At 39.0% G+C, this 26,029-nt stretch overlaps 1 protein-coding gene across 41 annotated transcripts; it reads right to left on the bottom strand.

Moving 5' to 3' along the window:
• Positions 1 to 78: 78 nt before the first annotated feature.
• Positions 79 to 22,601, bottom strand: znf740a (zinc finger protein 740a). 41 transcript variants are annotated; one of them, XM_076110748.1, is made up of 22 exons: positions 22,371 to 22,582; positions 22,158 to 22,284; positions 19,197 to 19,359; positions 18,795 to 18,998; positions 18,116 to 18,232; positions 17,287 to 17,407; positions 16,980 to 17,063; positions 15,054 to 15,167; positions 13,289 to 13,372; positions 12,745 to 12,828; positions 11,699 to 11,782; positions 11,331 to 11,414; positions 10,498 to 10,581; positions 8,630 to 8,713; positions 8,166 to 8,249; positions 7,739 to 7,822; positions 7,275 to 7,358; positions 6,473 to 6,556; positions 5,933 to 6,016; positions 4,209 to 4,292; positions 3,706 to 3,824; positions 79 to 3,492 (listed from the first exon to the last, which is right to left on the bottom strand). In XM_076110748.1, exons 3-22 carry the CDS (start codon positions 19,239 to 19,241, stop codon positions 3,319 to 3,321), a joined length of 1,986 nt encoding a protein of 661 aa, XP_075966863.1. In that variant the 5' UTR covers positions 19,242 to 19,359; positions 22,158 to 22,284; positions 22,371 to 22,582; the 3' UTR covers positions 79 to 3,318. The 41 variants fall into 41 exon arrangements, with proteins under 41 accessions (XP_075966863.1, XP_075966866.1, XP_075966865.1 ...); XM_076110751.1 differs by having other exon boundaries at positions 15,084 to 15,167; positions 22,158 to 22,578; XM_076110750.1 differs by having other exon boundaries at positions 18,816 to 18,998; positions 22,158 to 22,574.
• Positions 22,602 to 26,029: the final 3,428 nt, after the last annotated feature.

Genomic DNA, 26,029 nt, shown 5'->3' with positions numbered 1-26,029 from the left:
TCCCGATTTGCCTCTCGCCCAGCTAACCCCACTTTATATTTACCGTTATGTCAACACAGCCAGTCAGCATACAAGAAGTCCTTTACAAATTCTTTTATTTCAGCATAATAATAAGAAGCCTCTCCTCTGATTTTCATATAGTTGAAACTAATTGGATCACAAGGGTACATATTAGTTAGCCCATTTTACAATAATCATTGTAATATTTTTTTAGGAAGTTATTCTTATGCACTCATTTTCCTACACAAAATAATCAATATCAAGATCCTATCTTAACTGAGGACCATAACTCTGCATGCAAGACTAATAAAAGAAAACAACTAATCTGTGATAGCTACTGTTATGCTGTTGTTCATCTAATACCATTATCAATATAATTTACTACAAATACTAGGGACTTCGTATAAGAAAGAAAACATTTTCTTGAGGTACTACCGTCTCTAATGTCAAAATTACCAAACATACCGGGCTCTCAACTGTACTGATCCAAATTGTTCTGTCCACCTTCTGTGTCACGTTGAGGAGAAATAGGCTTAGTCTAAAACCTAAAACCTAGTACAGTCTGAAGGAAAAATATTTTTTTTTTGTCTTTTTTTCCCCCCCCCCGTCACTCCAGTGTTTACAAGTTCATCAGAATAAAAAAGGTCCTTGAAACAATCATCAAAATGTGATGAGAACTTCTCAGACAAAGAAATCCTCGGATCGGTCGGGAAAATTAAACCTCAATCTTACAAACAAACGATCTGAGACTGAAGGATTCTATTGCAGTTTAACAATGAGATTGATATTACTAAAACAATAAGTCAAAAAGGTATTAACAAGTGATGTCAACTATATACTGTATTGCCCTTCAGCCGTTTTAGTATGTGCTCGCACCAGCAGTATCCCCTCCACATCTGGAAAAGTGTTTGCAGAGCAGATTAGAGCATTTCTCAAACTTGGCCCTTTTGCTGCCACTGGGTTCAACTTAAAAACTTTAAACTGAATCCTCTTTACACAATTACAACTTTGCCTTGATATCAATGAACCATTTAAAAAAAAAAAATTAAAAAATCCTCCCAATAATACTTTCAGTAAAATATCACATAACGCCGTAATCGGCTTCTTGTATCCAACACAAATATCTGTTCATCTTAGAAATCAGAGACCAGATAACGCACTGAGATTCCATCGGCATTCACTGAATCCTATCTGGAACTTTAAACTAAAATTAAAACCCTCTTTTCCCCTAAAATCCACGGTGATGGTTTCGGTTACTTGCTGATGTCTTGATGCGTCCGTGTATGTTCAGACTAGCAGACTAATCCTCCCACCTAGCGCTGACATTTCTGGCGTAAACAGAAAAGTTTGGGCACCAGTTGGCAGAAAGGATCAAGTTTGAGAAACTTTTTCAACAGGCAGCACAGTGGCCGTGATCAACCGTCTCTCTGCCGCCGGACCGTCAAAGACCTCGACACAGCACGACCACAGCTCGTCATAGGTAAAGGAAATCCTTCGTTACAACATCATTTAGTACTACAATGATTATTTGTGTATCCGCACTTACTTAAGGCTAAACCCAATGACATGTCAGACGTCCATTATTACACACCAACCACATAATATTTGGATAAAAAAGGCAATCGTTAGTGTGTAGTAGAGTCTGCTCTGGTGTGCGACCAGCCAAAGCACTGCAGTGGGAAACAATGGAGCACTGCTGACAGACTCGGGGGGGGGGGGGGGCTGCTTCAGGATTACATACTGTGTTACACTGAAATCAGTAACAATGACCCAAAATATTCATCATCATCAAAAGACAACCTCTCTCTCGTCTGGAGAACACGTTAGTTTGTTTTAGCGCCACTGAAGCCGTCAACATTCTGTAACCAGGACAGCTTTAGGATAAAAAAACAAAACATACTATGATGATGAAAGGCTTCCTCGTCTTAGTAAATACATCGGATCCACAATAATAAACGGTTGAGAAAAAAGGCAAATGAAAAAGAAAAAAAAACACACTAAGGCCACAATATTTTGTATCCCCCACTAATCTCACAATGAGAGTAACTGTACAGACATGATGGGACTTCAAGAGGCCAACCTGTGCTGTTTCAGACCAGAGTCCATGGGCAGAGCCAGTCGAGACGCTGTTCTGTGAAGTACTGGAGATCTCTGCATATACACCGTATATACACACACAGCTGAACTTACTACGCCGTGACTCTCGGCAAGGGTGGGAGGACGACTTGCCGAGGCCGCCGTCCGGTGCCTTTTCCTGAGTCATCAGCACGTCTCTCACACACACACACACACACACACACACACACCACAGAGCACGAGAGCCTTCATGTCTGACACAGAGCACAGTCCACTGCCGGCTCGCTCTCTTCCTCCACTTCTTCAAAGTCCAGGTTTACAGTTATGAAGCAATGTTTGATATTACCGGTTTTTTTCTCTTTTCTTTTTTTTTTTTTTTAAATAAACACTTAAAGTTACTCAGGTTTCCTCAGGATTTCTCTGAAACGGTGGGAAACGACCGTATTTGAAACAATTTCTAATGATCGGTTTGTTTTTGGCCCATTTTGTGAACAGAAAAAATTCAACACTTAAGTCCATTAGTGAAATAATAATAAGCATTTTCAATTATTTACACAAAGTAATCATTAAAACTGTACCTCATGTGTTGATGAATTCAGGTAAATACTATTGTTGAAATCATGATTAGACCAAACACTGCTTTTGGGTGACATGTCTTAATGCTTAGCACTATCTTAGCGACAACGGCAAGCAACATCTGGTCTACGCCAGATGTTAAAGTGGGTTCCTTGCTTTACCCGGAAGGAAAGTTCAGTTTGATGAATTCTGACCTAAGTGACGAACTTTTTAAGTCAAAATGAGCCACGTGAAAAAATTAGAAAGAAGCTCAAATACTTTTCCTCACCACTTCATCCCATTTCGTTGCAAACACGTCCAGATTAACAATACCCACAGCCCCTCCCCCGAGTACCACCGAATGCAGATATATTTGAACAACAATAAAAACTTTTTTTTTCTTTTTTTTGTTGCAAAAAATCAAATAGATTAAGTACAAAACAGGACAACTGTTCATCACAGAAAAGTCTCGTCTTTAAAAAAAACAGGGGGAGTAAAAGGAAACACAGTAAAAAGTCAACAAAACAAAAAACACAACTGTCACTCCGTCATTAGTAAATCCCAAGAGTGGAGCTGCAAGATCAGTCGGTGCTAGAGTGTGGCGTCACTCGGCACCGCGCTGAGGAAAAGAAACCCTGTGGCTTGTCCCGTCTCTGGCGGTATTGTGGGCGGAGGGAAGGTGGAATGTCAGACCGCCAGTCGGCCTGGAGGGGGGTGCAGGGGGCTCCAGGTCGGGGGTGCGGGCGGGGGTTCCTGGGCGTACGGGCGGGGTTCGCAGCATGGCTGGTTCTCGACTTTGGCTACGCCACGACCCTGGCACAACCGCCGATGTCGCAACAGCCGGTCTGTCCGTGAAAAGTTCTTCAAAAACACACAAAAATTGGACTTAAGTTATATTTCATTCTGGTTATAATAATTCAGGTAAAAGACCAAAGAAAACAAACAAACAAGTGGATTTCAAAACGTCACGAAATCAGTCTTCATATTGTTAATCTTACACATCCAAATGCAAACACAGTGAATGAATTTAACAATACACGAACACCGTAGCGCTTTGTTCACATCCGTGCATACCTGCTGGCACCGCTCACACTGGTAAGGCTTCTCCCCACTATGGACACGCTTGTGTCTCTCAAGGTGGTAGCGCTGGATAAACCTCATATCACACATGTCACAAGCAAACGGCTTCTCTCCTGAAAGAGCACACAAATACACAGTCAATGAATCATTTTTAGACGTCTCGTACCAACAAAACTGCGTGCAATCTTCACTTACTAATCTCTATTTACAAAACTATATTTCCAACAGTTCATTTCAACATTTGTAGTTTCAGCATCTGAGAAATGTATATAGTCTAAAAAAAGGCCTCGTCATCAACTCATTATGTGTAGATCAGAGTGGAATTTCGTTGTTTTCATGGCCCAGATCTACGCAGCAAGGATTGTGAGGCTGGTTCAACATCCCATCAAATGACTTGACAATCCAAACTCGAGTTTGTTGTGACCCCCCCCCCCCCCTTCTGTTGGAAGCACCAGAGCCGGTCTCAGGGATAAGGGGACGGGTAAAGGAACGCATACCCGTATGAGTGAGGCTGTGTCTCTCCAGGTGGTTACGCTGAATAAACCTCATGTCACACATGGAACAAGCATACGGCTTCACCCCTACACACACACACACACACACACACACACACACACACACACAGAGCAATGTATTAGCCCTGTCACCCACAAAGTGCAAGACATACAACTTTCAAGCTAGCACTAGGACTGAAACACTGACAGAGATAACAGCTCATCATTTCTTTCTATGTAATGCAAAGTGCATTTCCTTTTTGAAGAAAATGTGTTGAAATGTTCAGACATGCAGCTAAGACCTTACGTTTAACTGGGAGTAGAGTTGAGTCAGACATGAACATAATGTGGAGTTAAACCTGTCGTAACATTTACTCACTGTATGTTTTGTCTGAATAAACATCAGTAACATCCTGACATGACACTGCAACTATTTCAGCATCCTCTCACCTTTGATCTATTATGGCTATTTGTATGAAAAATACATAAATAATTAGCAGAACAATTTGGGTTTGAATCTGGACCAGTTATTACTGGATATTAAGTTTCCTAAAGCCATCATCTACTTCTAAGGTTAAACTATTTTTCTCTCTCTCAAAATAATGTAGAAGCATGAAGACATTGTAAGGAACGACTGGGAAATGATCGAGTTTAGTGCTTTTCAGTTATGCTTGTCGACTTTAGAGAGCAACGTTTAGAGCTGTTGTATTTCTGTTTGCTTGACAAAATAATCTATAATATCTAAATGCCTGTAATTATATAATGTCTATAAAAATCTATCTAAATGACAATATCAGTCCAAATGTCCTCAAAAGGTGGTTATTACTTTCAACATCTTTTTATATTCTTTCTTTGATTTCTTGCAACGAGGACTTAATCAGAATTCATACGTGTAATTGGAGTCAGAATAGTTGACATTAAATCCTAACTAAAACATACTTAACCCGTTGCATCCACATTACAGTTCTTGATTTGCCCTCCAGCATTACTGGTATACATAGTACAAATGAACTGATACGGCTGGTAAACCATGAAGAAGGCCGGCAGGATCGCTCAACAATCAGCTGAATCTGTCCTAACAGATCGAGTATAAATCAAAACCTAAATATCAGCCTTTATGAAGTTTAAGGGGAGAGAGGCGGGTTACTTCTGTGACACGTGGGCCCCATTTACACCTGGTGTCAACATGTGGTCCTGTTGTCTCAATTGTCACTGATTTGGGACTATTTGTGATCTCAATATGCAGCATGGCGTGTCCCAAGTCAAGGGAGGCAATGCCGCGGACAGGAAGTCAGGCAACACTTACAAGCTATTGCTAATGTCTGCAGCGTTAGCCCGGCTCGCTCAAGCTAGCAGGAACACGCCGACTGAGGCGACCTTTCACCTGCAAGATGGATCTTATTCTCAAAAATGTGGTTTATTTGTTTGTTTTTATAAACCAAGATAATGAATCCAGCTTCACCAGGAGAGTGTAACGCACAAGAGATTCACACTATCCACCAACAATTCTGGAGGGCAACATTCATTTTTTTTTACTCAATAATTTAACCTAGTTTCAAGTATAGAAAACAAGAGATTAAATACTACTAAGTTTAAATGTCTTCTCACCTACAGGAAAAACACATCTGACTGTTACTATAACCACACAAGGTGTCCCTGTTATCAGCACTGTACAGATAGAATGGTGATCTATAGCATGTGAGGAGGGCAGGTGCACGGACCCATACCCGTATGAGTGAGGCTGTGTCTCGCCAGGTGGTAACGCTGAACAAACCTCATGTCACACATGGTGCAAGCAAAAGGTTTCACACCTAAATGCAGATCATCAATACATTATTTACAGAACTCTTGACTTCTGTTTCACAATCCATCAATCAGTACCGTAAACATCTATTCACAATTGATGGGTTGTTAAACCACTTTTCATTTGCTATGTGAAATTTTGCTTAAAAAAAATAATGCATGTTTTTTTTTTTTGCCTTTTCTCCAAATCCAATTAGAAATACATGAAACTGTGTCGATCAAATTTAAAATCCACAACTTAACACATCACATGAGCTGATGTCAAAGTCCTGTCTTTATGTACATGTGGAGACTTGCTTTAATGTTGCATTTACACACATAATGTAGTCAAAATGTACAACTAGTTACTTTTACAGCATAATAAGAATTGCCTGAGACATAATGTACATATATACACACACATATATGTACATAATGTAACTAGTCTGATCTCAGTGACATGGGTACGGTGTGCGGACGCATACCCAAATGAGTGAGGCTGTGTCTTGTCAGGTGGTAGCGCTGAAAAAACCTCTTGTCACACATGGTGCAAGCATAAGGTTTCACACCTAAATGCAAAGTAGCAATATATTACTTTACCTCAGTTTCCATTCTTTATGAATTAAATACCTGAGCTATTGGTTATTAACCACACATTTGCCAATTCATGCAAAAAACAAAAAGATTGAACTAGTTTTTCCTTCATGTAACACTTAGTTGTCAACAAAGACAACTACACAAATGATCATTTTAGCTACATCACCAATCAAAACGATTTTCACTCTGCCAATTATATTCTAAAGAATGGCAATTACAGCTAGTTAATGCCTTTACTTGTGTGTACCTCATGTTAATAGTGTACTGACTAAAGTGGGATCTAAATCATGCCGATAATGAATCAGTATTTTATTTATCAGTGTCTTTAAAAGCACATTTCAATGTCAAAAGATATACATTTAAGCAATATACATTTAATCCCTAGTGATCGTGCCTGTTAAAAAAAAAAGAGCTGATCAAGTAACGTCAGTTTCTGAAAAAAGGATTTCTAAGAGCTGAGGTGACAAAAAAAAGGCAGTAGAGTTTTAAAAGCATAAGTTGGGGCCAAATGTGTGCATATGCGGCCTGTTTAGACAATTTTCAATAAAGTTTTGAAGACGGCTACTATATCGGCTACCTCTAAAAAAACCATCTTGTGTTGATAGTGTCTGCACTGCTGATTTTAGCACAATAAAGACGATGTAATGATGGCCTACACAATGTGAGGAGGGCAGGTGCACTGACGCATACCCGTATGAGTGAGGCTGTGTCTCGCCAGGTGGTAACGCTGAACAAACCTCATGTCACACATGGTGCAAGCAAAAGGTTTCACACCTAAACGCAGAGCATTATGGTATTATTTTCAGACTTTGTATGTTTTTGTGTTCACAATCCATCAATAAGCAATATACTTCAAATATCCTTTCAGAATTGATGGCTTGTTAACCACTGTTAATACTCCAAATCCAATAAAAAGATACATCAAACTGTACGAACCAATTCTCAAATCCACAACTTAACACATCACATGAGCTGATGATGTTGCAGTCCTGTATTTCTTTAAACATCAAGACTTGCTTTCATGTTACATTTACACCCATGATGTAGGGTTGAGACAGTATTTAAGAGGACTGATCGCTATCGTAGATGGCTGACTCTAACATAATGTAACTAGTCTGATCTCAGTGACATGGGTACGGTGTGCGGACGCATACCCATATGAGTGAGGCTGTGTCTCGCCAGGTGGTAGCGCTGAAAAAACCTCTTGTCACACATGGTGCAAGCATAAGGTTTCACACCTAAATGTAAAGTAGCAATATTATATTACTTTGCCCCAATTTGCATTTTTTTAAATTCAGAAATTGAAATAAACGCTATTGGTTATTAACCACACAAATGCCAATTCATGCAAAAAACACAACACGTTTTCTAAATACTTTCTTCACAATACTTGTATTCATTTTGCAGTGTTGTAGCTACCAACATCAAATATACCTGACATTAACAGACTAGGAAAACTTCATTCTTCATATTGACATGTTGGTTGAGCGTAACAGGCGTCTGTCTGAAGTGAACTAGCTAAATTAAATGTCCACACTGAGTTCTAGCAGGATGTCATGGGTACGGTGCGCGGACCCATACCCGTGTGAGTGAGGCTGTGTCTCGCCAGGTGGTAACGCTGAAAAAACTTCATGTCACACATGGTGCAAGCATAAGGTTTCACTCCTAAACGCAGAGCATCAAGAGAATTATTGTTGCGTCTCTGCCACAAGGGAAAAATAAATATATAGTCCTATTTTATAACTTAAGAGAACCAATCTGGACTAAATTGATATCGGTGGTTAATAACCAATGTCATTCCCTAAAATTACTGACAAAAAAAAAAAAAGGTACAATATGATGATTAGATGCTTGTTTCAAATTACAAAATTCCCAGAGGGGATCTAAAATCCACCTACACAACACATGAGATGATGATTTGATATTACACTTGAAAAATGTGTGTATAAATACAGATATATATCTATATATATAAGACTAAATCAAGCACACAGGTGTTGCAGCATCCTAATCTTGTGACTGGGTTAAGAGTTGCTGACGCATACCCATATGAGTGAGGCTGTGTCTCGCCAGGTGGTAGCGCTGAAAAAACCTCTTGTCACACATGGTGCAAGCGTACGGCTTCACCCCTACACACACAAAGTACCAACTTTAGCATCAAACACTCAACTGCCAAAAATGATCGACAATCAACTTTACTAATTGCTTAGTAAAGTTTGGTTGCACTCATCAGCGCTTTGTTTACTCTGGAGATTCCAGCATGCTTCAGAAATCGGTTATTCGGATTGGAAATGTCGTTTTCACATCTGATCCAAGTTAAACTTTTAACTGATAAAAGTCTGACGCCAAAATGGAAATTTCCTGTGTAGAAAGCTAAATTTACTTATTTTTAAACCGACAAAAAAAAAACATACGAAATGACCAGATAATTGAGGCGAAACCAAAACACAATAGCAGGTTTTTCACACGATGCCAATACGTGCTTGATTTCATATCATTTCAACATTTCACATTCAGATTTCTAAAATCCATTTGTTAACGCAAATACTTGAGTTTTTGTAACGCTGATCGCAGAGGTTAGACAATTTTAGGCAGTTGGTAAACAACTATGCACAACACATTAAGATTAGACATTCGTTTGCAGAGCAACTCTAGTCATTTAGCTTGAAACGGTGTTACAGTATGTTAATAATAACTGCTCTGAAATCCATCATACAACACTTAGCTTCTGATTTCAGTAAAAACAAACTCTGCTTTATCTTCAAATTTTAACTGACAAAATAGCACAAGTAACATCCTTACATAAAAGCTTTCAAATAAGACAAACAATGACACGTAACTATTCATAAGAGAGGAGTGCATGTTATTTCCTCCTCATTACTTTGAATGTGAAATGACAGAATGACACGGCTGTGAGAGCAGTCGAATATGAATTTGCATGTCATTTGTTTTTACAGGAATACACAGTCAGTGTTTTACTCCTTCAGGTCTATTCTCCCGCCGGGACACATTACCGTAATATACAGCCGATGATCATTCCCAGAACTGTTCAAAGATTAACAGGACTCCAGGAATCAATGAGTCATGTATAAACGGGAGCTACAGCAAAGCTGGTTTATGTTCATCTCTCGCTGCACAAATACAAAAATATAGAATTGATCGGCTGTAGGGAGTCACAGGCCTGGAGCCGTTATACGGGGAAAGTCTTTTACATTTTTATTCTACGTGATAATCTTTTTGGAGCTTTAATGTGCATTAACAAATGTGAACATTTTCAAACTGTTCAAACTTTCTACTTAACTTCAATCACAAAACTAGTCTTTGACGTGTCTCCAAATAGAGAAACGGGATCTTAAAGTGCAGTCAAGTCTCAGCCATTAGGCATTTCATGTATTTATGGGAATCTGGTTGTTGTTGTTTTTTTAAATATGCAAGTAAAAATATTAAGATTCATGGTTGTGCTACAAAACACTTCATGAAATACAATATTTCAAGTGCTTTTGGACAGCTGTATCGTGTTTAAGTAGAATTACTAGTTATCACTGAGCTGACTCAAACACAAAGAAAAGTCTAAAAAGGAAACCTGTCAGCAATGTCAATTATATTTTGTCTTGCAGAAATCTAAAAGCTGAACACAATCACCAGTTTTCAGAAATAGAGAGCAAAGACTGTTTGCATTTGTGCTTCATGGTCATCATGTCATTTCATATGTAAAGTATGGGAAGAGCTTTTGTTAGGCAGATGCTTATAAAGCTCTGTGTAGATGCTGCATGAAACGTTAGCACGTGGTAATAAAGAGACAGAAAGCAATGCAAACTCGAGTTTGAAGCAGCCATGTAAACATTAATGTGGGGCACATGCATGACCAAAGTCAGGGAGAGAGCGGGTGAAGGTGTAGAAAATGAGGACGTACCCGTATGAGTAAGACTGTGTCTCTCCAGCTGGTAACGTTGTATAAACCTCATGTCACACATGGTACAAGCATAAGGTTTCACACCTAAACAAAGCACAAGAACGTTAGATGCATTTCAACGCACTGATGAAGTTCATGAACACCAAGATTTTTTTTTTGAAAAGGACATAAAGAAATGCTTTCAGGTGGTTCACTACTGAATACTTTATCACATAACATTCTGTGAGAGACATTACACGAAAACAAGTCTAAGAGCCTGCAGACATCAAGAGTTAAGGTGCATCATCAACTGGGGAGAACCGGGGCTTACACGTTGCAGTTTGGACCCGCTTGAGTAATATTCAGTCATCCTGCAAACAAACTTGTTGATGATGAAGCTTTTTCAAGTTACCCCGTGTTCAAGATGCACTATCTAGTCAGGTCAGACAGTCTTGCATTTGCCGGATTTAATCCTGAGAAACAAAGCCTCTTTTGCTTGTCATTTCGGATCATTGATGCCTGCATTTAAAAATGCTTTTTAGTGTAATGTGCCTTTCATTGGATATGTAACATAGTACTCAACCATTCACATGCAATAGTACCATTACAGTGTCAATCACAAAACAAGGTAACTGACAGAGAGAGTCACTTTTTTCGTGGACAGTTTTCCAACAAAGCCTAAAACTTCTATTAAACATTTTTTTTTTTTTTTAGAAGGGGGAAATTCATTTATCAACAATGGCATGATTATGGTATTTTATATAGAGGGACTTATCAATGATAAAAAAAATCATGTGTAGGTTGTTTGTATGAAAGGTGTCACAGTGAAAGGAGAACAAATAATTCAAGCATACCAGTATGAGTGAGGCTGTGTCTTGCCAAATGGTAACGCTGGAAGAACCTCATGTCACACATGGAGCAAGCGTACGGCTTCACCCCTAAACGCATACAGTACCAAACTTTAGAAGAGTGTTCTCATGAACCATGTACACAAAATATGTCATCTCACATACACTAGTCACGTGTTATGTCATTACAAGGTCTCAACTAGTCTCTATACACACACACACACACAAGACATAAAATGTGTCACGTCAACCCTAAAAGCAGTTAGAAATGCAATGGAAACAAGTGACAGCAAATTGTAATTGTGTGCACACGAGAGCGAATATTCTACAAGCCGCCATACTGTCAATTGAGAGGGATGAATAGAAACTTGTACCCGTATGGGTGAGAGTGTGTCTTGCCAGGTGGTATCTCTGGAAAAATCTCATGTCACACATGGAGCAAGCATATGGCTTCACCCCTGCACACACAGAGCAAAAGTATTTTGTAAAAACAGCACAATGAACTGAACAGGACTCACTTATATCATCTATCCAGACATGCCAAAAGCAGTGGCACCAGTATGATGCAGCACTAAATGTGTTCGGCTAACATTTTCAAATCTGTCAACATGCGTGAAGGAGGGACCTCAATCAAGATGTCTTTTTTTTTTTTTTGCTTAAACTCAGTGCAGCGTTTCAATGCAGACATGCACTGCAAATTCAAAAGGAGACTGAACACAAGTCAAATTGTATTGTACAGGCGCTGCAGCACAGGGCTGGGCGATATGGACAACCTCTTCTACCGCGACATATCTCGCTAACGATGTACATCACGATTTAGCATGTGTTCTGTTAGTTCAATAAATAAATAAATAAATAGTCTAGATGGTAGAACTACAGGGTAAAGCCTATTTTAGTCCTGTGTCAATGAAATACTTGACAAATGAAAAGTACCGAGTATTTTCTCATTTAATTCAGAACTTGTGAGCAATATGAACATAACAGTTTCAGATATATACACTGACTGTTAAAATCACATTTTGATTTAACGTTTTTTAGTTTGATCAGATAGTCTGATAAATTTGAGTTGGTATGTGCTCGTTATTATGAGTTAAGACAATGTAATTGTGTATCAAAATATCTTGATATCCGATTCTTATCACTATAAGATTCCATTAAAGACGATATCTCATCAAACTTAATTATCGCCCAGCCCTACTATAACAAAGCACCAATGGAGTTAACTTGGAAAATAAAGCCGTAAGGGAGTGATGCAAAAAACTGAAATGCACTCCTCCAGCATGCCCGTATAGTTAAAACAGTTTGATGCTTGTGAATATTTCAGGAAACAGACTCAAGTCATTCTATAAACAAAGAACAGATGAACTTCAGTAAACTGGCTATTTGGGCTCTAATGGAGCAAAGAAGGGCGAACGCATACCCGTGTGAGTGAGGCTGTGTCTTGCCAAGTGGTAGCGTTGGAAAAATCTCATGTCACACATGGAGCAAGCGTACGGCTTCACCCCTACACACATAAAAAGTATATAAATATGAGCTAGAAACAGAAAACAACACATAACCATCAACTCTTCCCTTAGAATGACACTACTGTTGCTTCTACACATTGTATCCTCAGCCTGAGAAACAAATACTGGTTTTGCAAACCATTGTTTAGTGTACTGTGATCATGAGAAAGAAGAAAGAAGAAATCTTTATGAATTTGGAGTAATGAAGACATGATTGTGCAGAACTAAGTAGAGTATTCAGCAGGGGAAAAGCTCAAGTAGTGTACATTTAGGTGCCCAACTATGTATGTATGCATTAATACCAAGAGCTAACTTCATATTTTACCATCTTAATACATCTTCATGATTCTGAATATTTAAAAGTCAATTTAGACACCCTAAATCTCTGCACCCACGGCAATGAGTAAAGGCACTTCTAAAACACCACTTCCTAATGAGCTACGGTAAGCGGACGCATACCAGTATGAGTGAGGCTGTGTCTTGCCAGATGGTAACGTTGGAAGAACCTCATGTCACACATGGAGCAAGCGTACGGCTTCACCCCTACATACACAAAGTATCAACACATTAGCTAAGACGTTCCTTAAGCATCAAAGGGAAGCATCATTCACAGGCATTACATCACGAGGACCCGGCACACATTACACATTCCAATTAAGCTTCATGCGACGGGATGATCCGTTTTACTTCTAATTAGTGTTCTGTTACGGGGGATCATTTTTCTAATAATCTGGAGTACATCGCATAACAAAAAGCAGCAACAGGATATAAGCCAAGCAAGTTTAAAACAAGACATTCAAATGAGCTGCAGGATAGCAAAGACACGTCTGAGACGGGGATCACACGGGCCAGCTGAAGCACACACGGCAGCACACTTCGACATGCCGTAGCATTGTGGCGAGCATGTTTATCGCAACTTACTGAAAGCTGAATTTGGTTTAGCATTTATATAGCGCACATTAATTGGATGTTATGGTGGCAGTGTGTGTTGCTTTGAAGTGTGCTTCTAAAGGGATGATCTGCCTCAACTCTCAATAAAGCTTACAATCTGATCTCCTCCACAAACTGTGCAACTATAGAATCTAAATGTTCATTTAAAAAGACAAAAGCAATTACAGCTAAGACACACGAGTTGCACAGCCATTAATTTGCATTTAGAATAGGTGTGGACATCAAAGGACTATACCCACAGTATACCATGGCCACGTTAATAAGCTCCTTCATGGCTGGATCAAGCAGGAGGGCATTAGCACAAACTGATACCCATGGGAAGACATTAACTTTAAATTCTAGCAAAGTCATTCACAACCAGATTTTTACAAATTCCTGAGTGAGATAGTCACCTGAAAAAGTGTGTGCGTCTGCTAAATGACATTTTAGTCCTAGATATCCTGTGACCAATCAACCCCATCTCTATGGCAGCATGTCACTTCCCTAAAATATTCTGACTACGCTGGACACTCATTAATAATACGTTACGCACACGCTGCAGCTCAGTTAATACGTGACAGTATACACAGAATGTGTAGAACTAATGTAAAAACAGCTAGTTTAATATCACGGTAAAGCACCGGTAACAATATCAGGAGAGAATAAAATTAACAATGAAAAACTTTTTGATAAATTTTGTTGAGCAGCAATGGTACAAGAGGGATAACACACCTTGAGGGGTCCACGTAATCAATGGCAGGTGTTTATTTACATCTATGCATACCGGGCATTACAATAAATGGCCGAGATATTATCAATAACAAGCCAGTCTTTGTATTGGATTATTCAACCCTGTAGTATTAAGATTGCAAAAAGATGTTTCTATATTTTGTCCACCCAATTCAATAGAAAATGTATATCTATGTCATTTCTTTAATATTAGATTGCATTAAACTGTATATGTATTACTATTTCTTTGGTATTTCAGTGTTGCCGTTACTATTTTGCATATATTTAAGTGTACGACTGATGTTTTTAATAAGTCAACTCCCTTAATATGGGGTAACGAATAATCTTTTATGGTAAGCGAAATGTAATACTACAGCACTGTTTAAACATTCTGTTGCACTTAATAAAATCATCGATCAGTCCAAAGTAAAGAGGTCACTGTTGGTATACATGTAGTGCGGTTGAATGGTTGTTCAGACTGTGCATGCTTTTGTTCTTACGCCTCCTCTTGAATAAGAAATATTGATCTCAACAAGACTACCGGATCAAATAAAAGTTTCTTAACTTGAACTGGGTACGGTAAATGGACGCATACCCGTATGAGTGAGTCTGTGTCTCTCCAGGTGGTAACGCTGGAAAAACCTCATGTCACACATGGAACAAGCGTACGGCTTCACCCCTACACACACAGAGCATACAATTATCAGCTATTCACTCTATTAAATAAGTGACAATGTGGAAAAGAAAATCACAAAATGTATTATGTCGAAAACAGATACAGATAACAGATACAGTGCTGCCATTAAGAGCAACTGCTTACTCAAAGCTAATAGAATACTGAAATAAAATGACTGTAAAGAAATATAAAGTAAGCTAAGTTGGGTAATATTAGTTAACTATTGGTCCATTTCTTTTGGTGAATACTGGGCAGTAGTCTCTGACTTGGAAAAACAAGTAGGTTGGAAGTTGACTTACCCACAGTGCATACTTCTTAAACAATGGAAAACAAAGAATGTTGTGTGAAAAAGTGCAACGCAAATATTGACACTATGCATAGATATGGTTTCAACTTAGGTTCTCAATTTTCATTTTGTATACAAAATCAAGAACATAGTCCTTTGATGTCCATGCAGATATTTTCATTGACAAAAGTAATAATTGAATACAGAAATAAATAAAACAAATAAATCATGGTTTTAGTGGGCTGTGCTTTGAGGCTTTCACACGGGGTCCACAAGTTTGAGTCCACTTTAAAGTCCACTATCAAAAAGTCTCATTTACACTTTTGTTATCATTTTTGCAATATAATTGATATTTGTTTTTCTCAGTCGCCTGAAAAACATGTTATTTAGTACTGGTGCAAATCAATGTTTTTCAATCCAAGAAATGCAGACAGAAAGTAACGCAACTCTGAACATGCAATCAGTAGCACAATTATTATTATTACATAGTCAGTTATTTTGGTGTTTCGACAGGGAATAAGATAAAAACTAACACGGCTTTATCGTGGAGTTTTAACTTTAACATGTCTATATTAACATTGTTTGAATGTTGTTTTGTTTTGAAACCAGTAATGTGGAGCCGAGTGGTTTTCTTTAAGAATAAAGCGGCCGGTATGTTTCAACGCGAGTGCTTGTCAGATGGTCAAACGGCGCGAGTGGTCAGATGTGTACTGCTTTGTTGTGTACATGACTAGCTGTGTTCTAGCACTGCCCAATAGTGCATTGTGACGTGTTGTAGGTGGTGATAGAGCATGCAGCAACTGCTGGACGGCAGAGCATGCAGGATTATTAGCCTGGGGGTAGTTACTCTTGCTACCAGTGTATCACGCCGACATCTCTGCAGGACCCAGCAACATTTGCACTAACACAAATCTAAACCAACCTCCTATTTGACTCGTTAAAACGATTTAACAACAAAAACAAGTCACGCCAAACTAAGTCAAAGTACCACAGTGGAAAACAGTCTAAATTTGCAATAAGAGATTATGATGGTCACAAGAGAGGCTAATTTCTCCCTCCACAGACACCAGAGCTCAACCCCACTTAGCACTCTGGAGAAAAGTAGGAACGTGCCTCCTACATCTCTAGAATTGTGCTAAAATAATATATTTCTGCAACTAATGCCAGTCAAAATGAAAGCTACGATTATAGATAAACATCCAAAAAAGAAAAAAAAAGTCATACATTATATCATAAATGTTAAAACAACAATTTTTGATAGTGGACTTAGGACTACTGGACCGCACTGTGTTACATTGCCTTCTGCAGATTTGTCCTGGTGATGGTGGACCAATACTTTTTAAGACAATATTGTGCTTCATATTTTGGGGTCAACAGATTTTTTTTTTGGGGGGGGGGGGGGGAGTGGCTTTGTTGGAAATTACTGTCCACAGACAAAATGAACCCTGAGCATCTGTCCATTGATTCAAGTGACAGACTACAGATGTAGTCCGATTTATGTAATATGGGTACGGTTAAAGGACGCATACCCGTGTGAATGAGGCTGTGTCTCTCCAGGTGGTAACGCTGAATAAACCTCATGTCACATACGGCACAAGCATACGGCTTCTCCCCTAAACCGAAGAGCACCAGTTTTAGTCAAAGTCCCCACAGATACCACCAATTAGCTGTGAGGCAGAAAAACTATCACCAAACATTTAAGCAGGCCATTGCAAAACCTTACAGTTGCTGCACACTCTTAGATTAACTCAGACTTTCAGGGCCTCTTTCAACAAATGATTCATGTGAAGCCGTTTTGGCTGCTTAACTGTAAACTTGAGTTGTTCCAAGCATTACCTGTATGAATGAGGATATGTCTCTTCAGGTGGTATCCGCTCCTAAATGCTCCGTAACAGTGATCACAAATAAAGTTTTTCTGTACTTTGGATGACGGACCATTCTCATCTCCACCTGTGCCCTATTGAGGATAATAAGAATAACGGATCAACATTTGTTTAACAGTGCACTGATAATACAAACAGTTACAGTGCATTTTACCACACACACACACACAAAATGGTACAACAGAAAAATCACATTCCCACCCACAACTGGTCAGAACTTGATGGAAATCTAAAACTCCTGTGTTTTAGTAACTGTAAGGCCATTGATTTCTATAACACCCTAAAGCCTTTGCTCACAAAATCCTAATTTTTCATGTATATGCTTCCTGGTTTATTCTCTCTAAAGTCCCATTTATATTTAGTATGAACAGGAAAGAAAAAAGTTTTTAGGTTTTTGAATTGACAAATACCTCGCAATCCCTTCTAATGGCCTAATGCCCTCATGTTACTGCCCCCCCCCCCCCACACCGTTATGCACACAACTGCAGTTATTGTGCTCCGCTTCACTCTGCTCCCCTCCCCCTCTTTCCTCTCTAGAGATCCTCCACCCCCTCCTCATCTTCCCTGAACTCCTCCCCCCACCCCCACACAAACAAAATGTGCACACATGAAAGCTCCAAGTGAGGCGCACTTGGATAAAGTTAAATGCTTTGACAAAAATGTGTGCAAACAGCTAATGGCTGTAGTGAGGAAAATAAAAAATCCACTACCTAGACCCTTCCCTATTTAGCCACCACAGCCACTGACCTTCCCCCCCCCCCCCTTCCTTCTTGTTCTCTCACTTTGCAGGGCGTTACTGATTTCCTATTCTTTTTTTTCTGCTGCATGTCCTCGTTGGCCCTCATCTCCTTCTCGTCCAGCAGGCGGGGAGCTTGGAATTCACCTTCCTTCCGGATAAGCTAGAGGCAAAAAAACGGTCAATTATTTCCTGATTTCAGATCTATAACCTTTAAAACTAAAAACAGAATATCTTAACATGACTAACATTAAGTGAGAAATGTGAACCTCCATGAGGTGCATTGTTTGCCACGGCCAGTGGAAGAAAACCAGCGTTGTGCGTTTTGTAAATGTTGCATCTTGATTTTAATAAGAACACAATTTAAAACAATTTCTGATAGAAGAATCTTAATTTACAAGAATTAAACAAGAAAACAGTTTGTAAAAGGTTTGAGGCCAATAGGATATGTGGCGCTTCTCAAACTCTGTGTCCTTGTGGTTAGCCTGGTGGTCATTATGTCAATATGTTTGTGTCCTAAAAAGCAGGTATGACATACATTCACATTGCAATTCTTGAGTTGAACACTTCTAAGTAGAACTGGGGATTGTTTTGAAATACAACAAATCATCATGACTGCATTTAGAGGTAAAGTGCATCCACACTAAAATGTTCAACTTCACAACAAGTTTACATTTTTTACAATATTAAAAGCAGAGCATATGACTGCCCAATTTCCACTCTACATTTCCGAAGTGGGTCCTAACCAGGGGTGGACAGCTCATTCCAGATGGGAGGATCATATGGCCCTGGGGAGCGCGGTCAGGTCCCTCTCTCTGTGGTGGTCCATGGCCAAGGGGGGCCATCATTTTTTTGGGAGGAGCAGCCATGGAACTGGCCTGCATCAGAGCCATGCTGGAGAGGACTGCCTCGCAGCCAAGCAGCCCCGCCTGCGAAGAAAAAGGATGAAGAGCAACAGTTTACCGTCTATATCAAACATTTAAAAAACAATTTGAAAGTATCTGCATCTTAGACAATATTGCCCATCACATGGCATTTGCCAAGCTAGTCATCAACGACAACATCCGGAGTGACACAAGACTGTGAGGAAAGTTATTAGTAACCACTTTGGTGTTCTTAAAACAAACCCATTTCATATGGTCGCGGACTGAGCTGCTGGGCAGATGTGACATTGCTGTGGTGTATGTGAGCGCAGGGACAGGGGTGGGGACAAGGTCATCCAGAGATCCGTCAGTCAGGATGGTCGGGCTGGTGGGAAGCCACACCCACCTCACTCATCTAGCATTAAAACTGAGGAAGAGGAGGATGTGGATGAAACAGACAAGCATTAAATGACAACAGCATCACTCGCTGTCTTTCTCCTTAAATACTCCTTTAAGTTATGATGGCAACTTTCCTCAATGGCATGTAAATGTCACAAAATATAAACAAATACTAGTAGATTTTACTTGGTTACTGTTCAAAGTAATTAGTTAGTGATTAATAATACTGCATATGTATTGTGTAGCTAAGTTTTTCTTTTTTGGAGCTGCCTTCATTGACCATGGTAAGCAACTGACGGACTCCCACAATTATTTGCTTCTGAATAATAAAATTATTTGCCCATAACCAAGTTGTTGTTGGGATTACAACTGAAAGCCCTACCTAATTAGTAACTGGGTGATAGGCATGAACAAAATAATTAAATAAAACATTAATACAATTATCATCTTAGGTATGGGAAAAAGCCACGCTGATGTTCATCACAATTAATGGCGGGGAAATTTTAAGTCACCTGAGCCTTCTCAAATTATAACTGCTACCGGAGACATAAACAGTCCAGTTTTGCGCTATTATTATTCCTCTTAATACATCCTTGTGTAAGACAAACCTCCGAGTTGGATACAATTTGTTTGCAGAGTGATACAAATGGCTCACCAATAAGTGGTGGCCCTAGTCACCTGTTGTAAAAACTTTACCCGTCTCTTGCTGAATACATGACCACTGAAGCAGATGGAATTAGACTTTACTTTCAGTAAATCAAGCACAAAAGCACATTTCTCTTTATAATCCTGGAGCCAGTTAAGATTCAGACTCCAAACACTACAACTAGCAGTAAACTGCAAGCTGTCAATCCAACCACAAAGTGCACCTGCATTTTCTCAGGTTAAAGTAAGTAGCCTAGTTAGTATGACTTAAGGGAAACAGGATGAAACGTAAAGACAAGAAGGTACTGCACAGAAACTTAGGAGAAGGGAAGAATCTGAAGAAAAAATATCTACAGCACAGCCAAGCAAACTACAGATTAACGCCATGTTTGAGTATAATTGATGACACAACAAACATTCTTAAATTTGAGATCTTCTAGCATGGCAAAATAGTTAAATTACGCCATATCAATTTCTCAAAAATATTTGTATAATATTAAACAAAACGTTCCTAAATGCAGAACAAACATCAAATACAACATACAGAAAAGCAAACGGCTGAAGAAGTTCTAAACTGACCAGTGTCAATCAGATAAAAACTAAAAATGGTTAGATCGACATTAGTATGCTTCTACTACTAGTCATGTTGTAAAAGAGGGTTCATGAGCTCCCATTCTCTTCCTCGCCATAAGATGAAACCTTTAACACCACCAATGTATAATAACACATGTGGGATACAAATGTCTCAATTGGTTTTCAATGTATTGAATTATGAGTGCACTGGGATTATGGTTTATGTAGGACAAAGACATGTCTTTATAATATTTAAGTCATAACAACACATCTTTTAAAGTAAACCCAATCAACTGGCAAAGAATAGTGAACTAACGCCAAGTGTGGAAAAAGTACAAAACAAAGGAGCAGTTATAATCTACTAACTGCTTTGAGTCTGCTCCTGATGTTTTAATGAAAGTCGGAGAAGAGCCCTCATTCCTGATAACAAAAATACATCCTTCACCGTGTCTTCTTTTAGGTGCAACTTTTGGAAGCAAAACTTTTGTTTCACACATTTCGAGAGCATAAGCCTACGTAAAACATCTAGCGTGAGAGTGGTTGTAATTCTACATCAACTGTGAACGGGGAATGTAAATGCGAATATTTAGTAACTTGGATGTAAACTATAACGTTAACTATATATAGTCACCCGAGCTAATCTGGTGGGGGTTTTTAACAGGCATGTTAAGAGGAGGCCATTATTTTACTCAAAGAAACACCGCTTTATTTTGTGATGGCGTTTCGAGGATTTAACGTTACGTTTAGGCTCCGTTTGTTATTTTCTTCAACTGTGGTCAAATTTAACTTTAATGGTTGTGTGTCATCGTGTAGTTTACCGAGGGCCAGATGGAGAAAGATATATAACGTTTCTGAATCGCTCTCGCCATTAGCGTTCTTAGCTAGCTAACGTTGCTAAGAAAATAGGCAGCAAGCGTAACACTAACATTGGCTAACGCTAATTAAAAAGAGTTGAAGGCCGCGCCGTTTATCGTTAGTTTCATTTCACTAGCTGTTGTGTTGGTTGCCAGCATAAGTCATGCATAACTATAATATAATGGTGCTTTGAAATAATAACTATGTGACTGAGCTGGCCTTCGCAATACTACAGATCTAATGTTAGTTTGCTGATGCTGAACAAGCTAGCTGGATAGCATCAGCTAACGCTAGCTAGCTAACATCAGCTAGCGCTAGCTAGCTAACATCAGCTAACGCTAGCTACTCGCTGGCGCCCTCGCCCACTGCAATGTTAGTAACGTTAATCGGAACATTTTTAAGCCCACCTGGTCATCGTTTTTGATAAAATCGCTTTACGAGATTATCTATCTCGCCGACTTGACCAATGAATCGTTTCACTAGGGTTCTACTAGAAGACAAAAGCTCAACTGGTTCAAGGCAAGATTGAGCGATAAAGACGTTCGTGATGGCCGTCGAGTGCCTCCCCCTCCCGATGATTAAGCTAACGTCTGTTAGCGAGCTAGCAGCTCAACATTGACGCTGTAATATTAGGCAAATCCCCTTTGCTGCAATCTCCGAGCATGCATGTTTACGCGTTAAATAGCAGATCATTGAATGCACCGTAGAAATCTTCACAGCACTTTGGAGAAAGACGAAGAGATATTTATCTACCTTTCAGGTCCACTCGCCCGACGTTTTCCAGCCCGTCTAGTTTACAAACACAGGAAACAGGATGTAACCCCCACACAGCAGCGAAGCCTCCTCAAGCGAGGAGAAAAGGCTCATCTTCTTCTACGAGCTGAGCAGAGAGCGGTGGTTCAAAGTGTAGACGAAATATGTTCGTTAAACCATTGTTTACATTGTTGTGGAGATTTTTTTACGCACATATGTTGTTGTTGTTGTTGTTGTTGTGGTGTAGCTGGCGCGTCTCAGTTTGTAGCCGATTCAGACGACGACTGAAAAGACGCAGATGAAGAAGAAGGAGTGAACACTAAAATGACACAAAACAGGGACGTGCAGACATATTGTGGCGGATTTTAGTTGCTCATTCTGCTGCCTTTTTGATTGTCTGAAGTGTCCGTCACCCCAAATTAAAGATAATATTATTTTAAAAAAAGATTGCTATTATTGCCGACGCTGAATCTTTTTTAATCTAAAAAGTATTTTACTGTTATGAGATAGCTCCTCCCAAACGGCCGTTTAATGGGTGGTGACGTAATCGTTTATCTTTCTTTTTGAGGTTACTCTGCACTTTGCTCTTTTATTTTTTTGTGCGTAGTGGTTGGGTTGCATGTTTACCTAAAACTAGGTAATAAGCATGGTACATAATGTTGGTTTTTGGCCTTGAATTTGAATTTTGAAATAGGCTCTTGTATTGATTGTGTATCTTTACATATCTGGTTATGGATTGTTTTTGTGTATTTTACCTTATTGTGTTGTACTGTGCTTGCTGAAGGTTATGTAGTGACTACAGATGAAAAAACGCTATTTAGCTAACTCTGGCACATTGACATTAAAGGTGGAAACTAAAATGTTGACAAATGTGCACTGTCCCTGGTAAATTAATTAATATATGCTTTATGTTTTGTGCATGAAGTAAAATTAAATTGTGTCCATGTTCAAAAACAACCCCCGTTCACTATTCTCTACAGAATAAACACAAAGAGGGCCTGTTTAGTAAGAAGTAAATGGAGATTTTGGCCTCATAAATCTTTCATAAGACTTTATATGATACTGAAAGCATTTCAATATAGTAACAATCCATTGGTTTAAATCGTCAGAACACTGAAAGGCAACTGAAAAACAAGAGTTGAGTCTTTTCAAAAATTGTGAATGATTATTTGCGTTTCAACATCAAATTTTGCCGGACAATAAATGAAAATGATGGAGAATTTCTAATTAGAAATATACATCCTAGATTTTATTTATATGCAATGAAAATCAACGATAAGTGTATTCCATATGTGGTGTAAAAAACATTAAAATTGCCCAGGGTAACACATTAATGTCAAGTCTTAGTGATGTGGACAGTTTATAATACCATTATCATCAGTTTGAAAATATAATATCATATTATAAAACATATAATATATGTCATCAATGATTTCTTAAGGTAAATTAAATATGTTTATTCATGTTGTTTTTAAATAAGCAACAGCTTTAAATTGGGTTACTTGACAAAAATGCCCCTGTCTGTAACTAAATATATTGTCTCATTAGGTTATGTAGAATACTGGACAGATGTGTGTTCCTTTGGTTGACTGGGAGATTCAGAGAAACCTTTAATTCTTAAGGCACTCTTTCATTGACTTAACTTCTTGGCCTCATAAAGTTCTTCAAATTAAGAGAGCTCTTCCCTACACAATAGCCTAAGTGACTCATTCAACTGTAATAACACATTGTTGGTCAAATAAATACGCCTAATGGTGTGTGTGTGTGTGTGTGTGTGTGTGTGTGCACTTAACTAGTGTGCATAGAGCTCATCATAGTGTGCAATGGGGCCTATTATACTGTAACTCCCTTCTCACACCACCCAGCTGGATTTATTTAGAAGGCAAATGTAATACAAACATCCAATGCACCATGCACAGTGACTACCTATTTGTATTCCCATTTACATTGAATAATGCAAGATCTCACAGAGGTAGCCTATTATTTGAAATGTTGTATTGTTCTACATGCAACATGCAGTCTATTGTAAAGTAATGACACTTACACACCCTACATTGTCATCTTTGCTTTTGGAGCATGTCTGAACCCGAAGTATCTTTTTAAATGTAACGATTGTATGTCTGTTTTCTTCTCATTTTTTTGTATAACGCTTTGAGCTCCATTTTGTTGATGAAAGGTTTTACATAAATAAAGTTTACTATGATTACTTTCTTTTAATTTAACCTAGTAAGAAAACGAGAGCGATTTCTCTTCACTTGAAAACTGAATGAGTTTCGCCTGTTGTTCTCAGGAATTTGGGTGGGTGGGTGGGCGGGGAGGGGGGGGGGGGGGGGCGCACCCGGGCGCTCGTACCAGCATAAATGTACCAGGTAGCAATGCAATGCCTAACGTCATTGGTGCAAATAAAGCACATGACCCAGCTCTTCCACTCCCATGACACCTTTGTGTTCACTCCACCTCACCGGGCGGTGACGCAGCGGTGGCAGCGAGTGTCAGGTGTCTCAAGGTTTCACAGAAAGAGTGACAACGGAAGTTCGCACAGGTAAGCTACAACTCGAAGCAAGGGCGTGAAAATATGGGCAAATAACTCGAGCCAGGGCTGTTAAATTACCAAATGTATGTATTTTGAAAATTTCAAACGAGCCTGTTGTTGATTAGATTGATTTTTATAGTAACGCTCGTGCTTCCAGAGGACTCGCTGTCTATCGAGATAATTAGATGTCAAACCAGTCCAGCTGCTCCGTCGTTATATTAGGCTTATGTTTTCACTTTTTACTCCTCAGTCTAGATACAGCGTATATGTGACAATATGATAAATGAAAGTATATGTTATAACTACTTTATAACTAATAACACTATACTAAAACTACAGTTTGGCTTTTGCGTCACACAAGTTCTCTACCAGCGCTTACCGTGTTACACACCTGAAATTAAACTATTCCAAATTACACGTTGGCGTCTGAGAAACGCTGCCGATCTTCAACACACGTCTGTTTATTGTATTGTCTCAGTAATGATTCGTCGACTCAAAGTCAATTATTTCCATATAAACAACAGATTTTGTGCTTTTGGTTTTTAGAATTGCGTCTTTGGTCAATCAATCATGCGTTAAACAATGCGGACTCCTCCTTACTCATGAGTCATACTGTATCTGACTGTGTTCTGGTTACTTGTTCAGGACAACTTGGCTTAAATCGAGGGTTAAAGGTCAGTACCCACCTTTCACTGATAAGTGACGGATATGAAGTTAGATGCTGTGGTTTGCATTGATTTTAAAAGCGCATAGCCTCTGGTGGTTGTAAGGCACCACTTTCCGTTTACCTCACTACTGGCTGAAACAGGACCACTGTTGTTTACATTTTGTCACCTTTTGTTACCTTTGATTCATTACGTGTTAGTCAGTATTCTCTCCAAAGTAATGCCACCACGCCAGGACGTGGAGAGGTAAAGCAAATAATCCTTTGTGCAATGTGAAGCTGATAGTGTGGCAATTTATAACTAATTAAATGAACCTGCTGTCATACACAAATGATAAAATGCTCATTATTAGTAGTACTGCAAACTATACCTCTAAATCCTATGTGAAATAAGTACCATTAACCAAACACAACAAAACCAATTCTATGTAAATGCAAATCTATGCACTATCTCTTGGACTTGCAAAGGTTTTTGCACACGTAGATGTAAATTTAAATGTGTAATGATTTGTGCAGGTTTTCTTTTGATTTGAATTGTGACCTAGAGATTAATTGGTAATTTCAGAAGGCAATTTATTGTCTTTTCTCTTAGGTTTCCAAACCAGGTAATACAAAAGAGAATCAAAACGTAAAGCACTAAGATTGTTTTCACATACAGGAAAAGCGTGCTATGAC

Source organism: Anarhichas minor, unplaced genomic scaffold, assembly GCF_050575085.1.
Source record: "Anarhichas minor isolate MPS153535 unplaced genomic scaffold, ASM5057508v1 ptg000043l, whole genome shotgun sequence".
In the NCBI taxonomy this organism is placed as follows: Eukaryota; Metazoa; Chordata; class Actinopteri; order Perciformes; family Anarhichadidae; genus Anarhichas; species Anarhichas minor.
The sequence above is the reverse complement of the archived record's forward strand: the minus strand, read 5'-3'. Positions and strand labels throughout refer to the sequence as shown.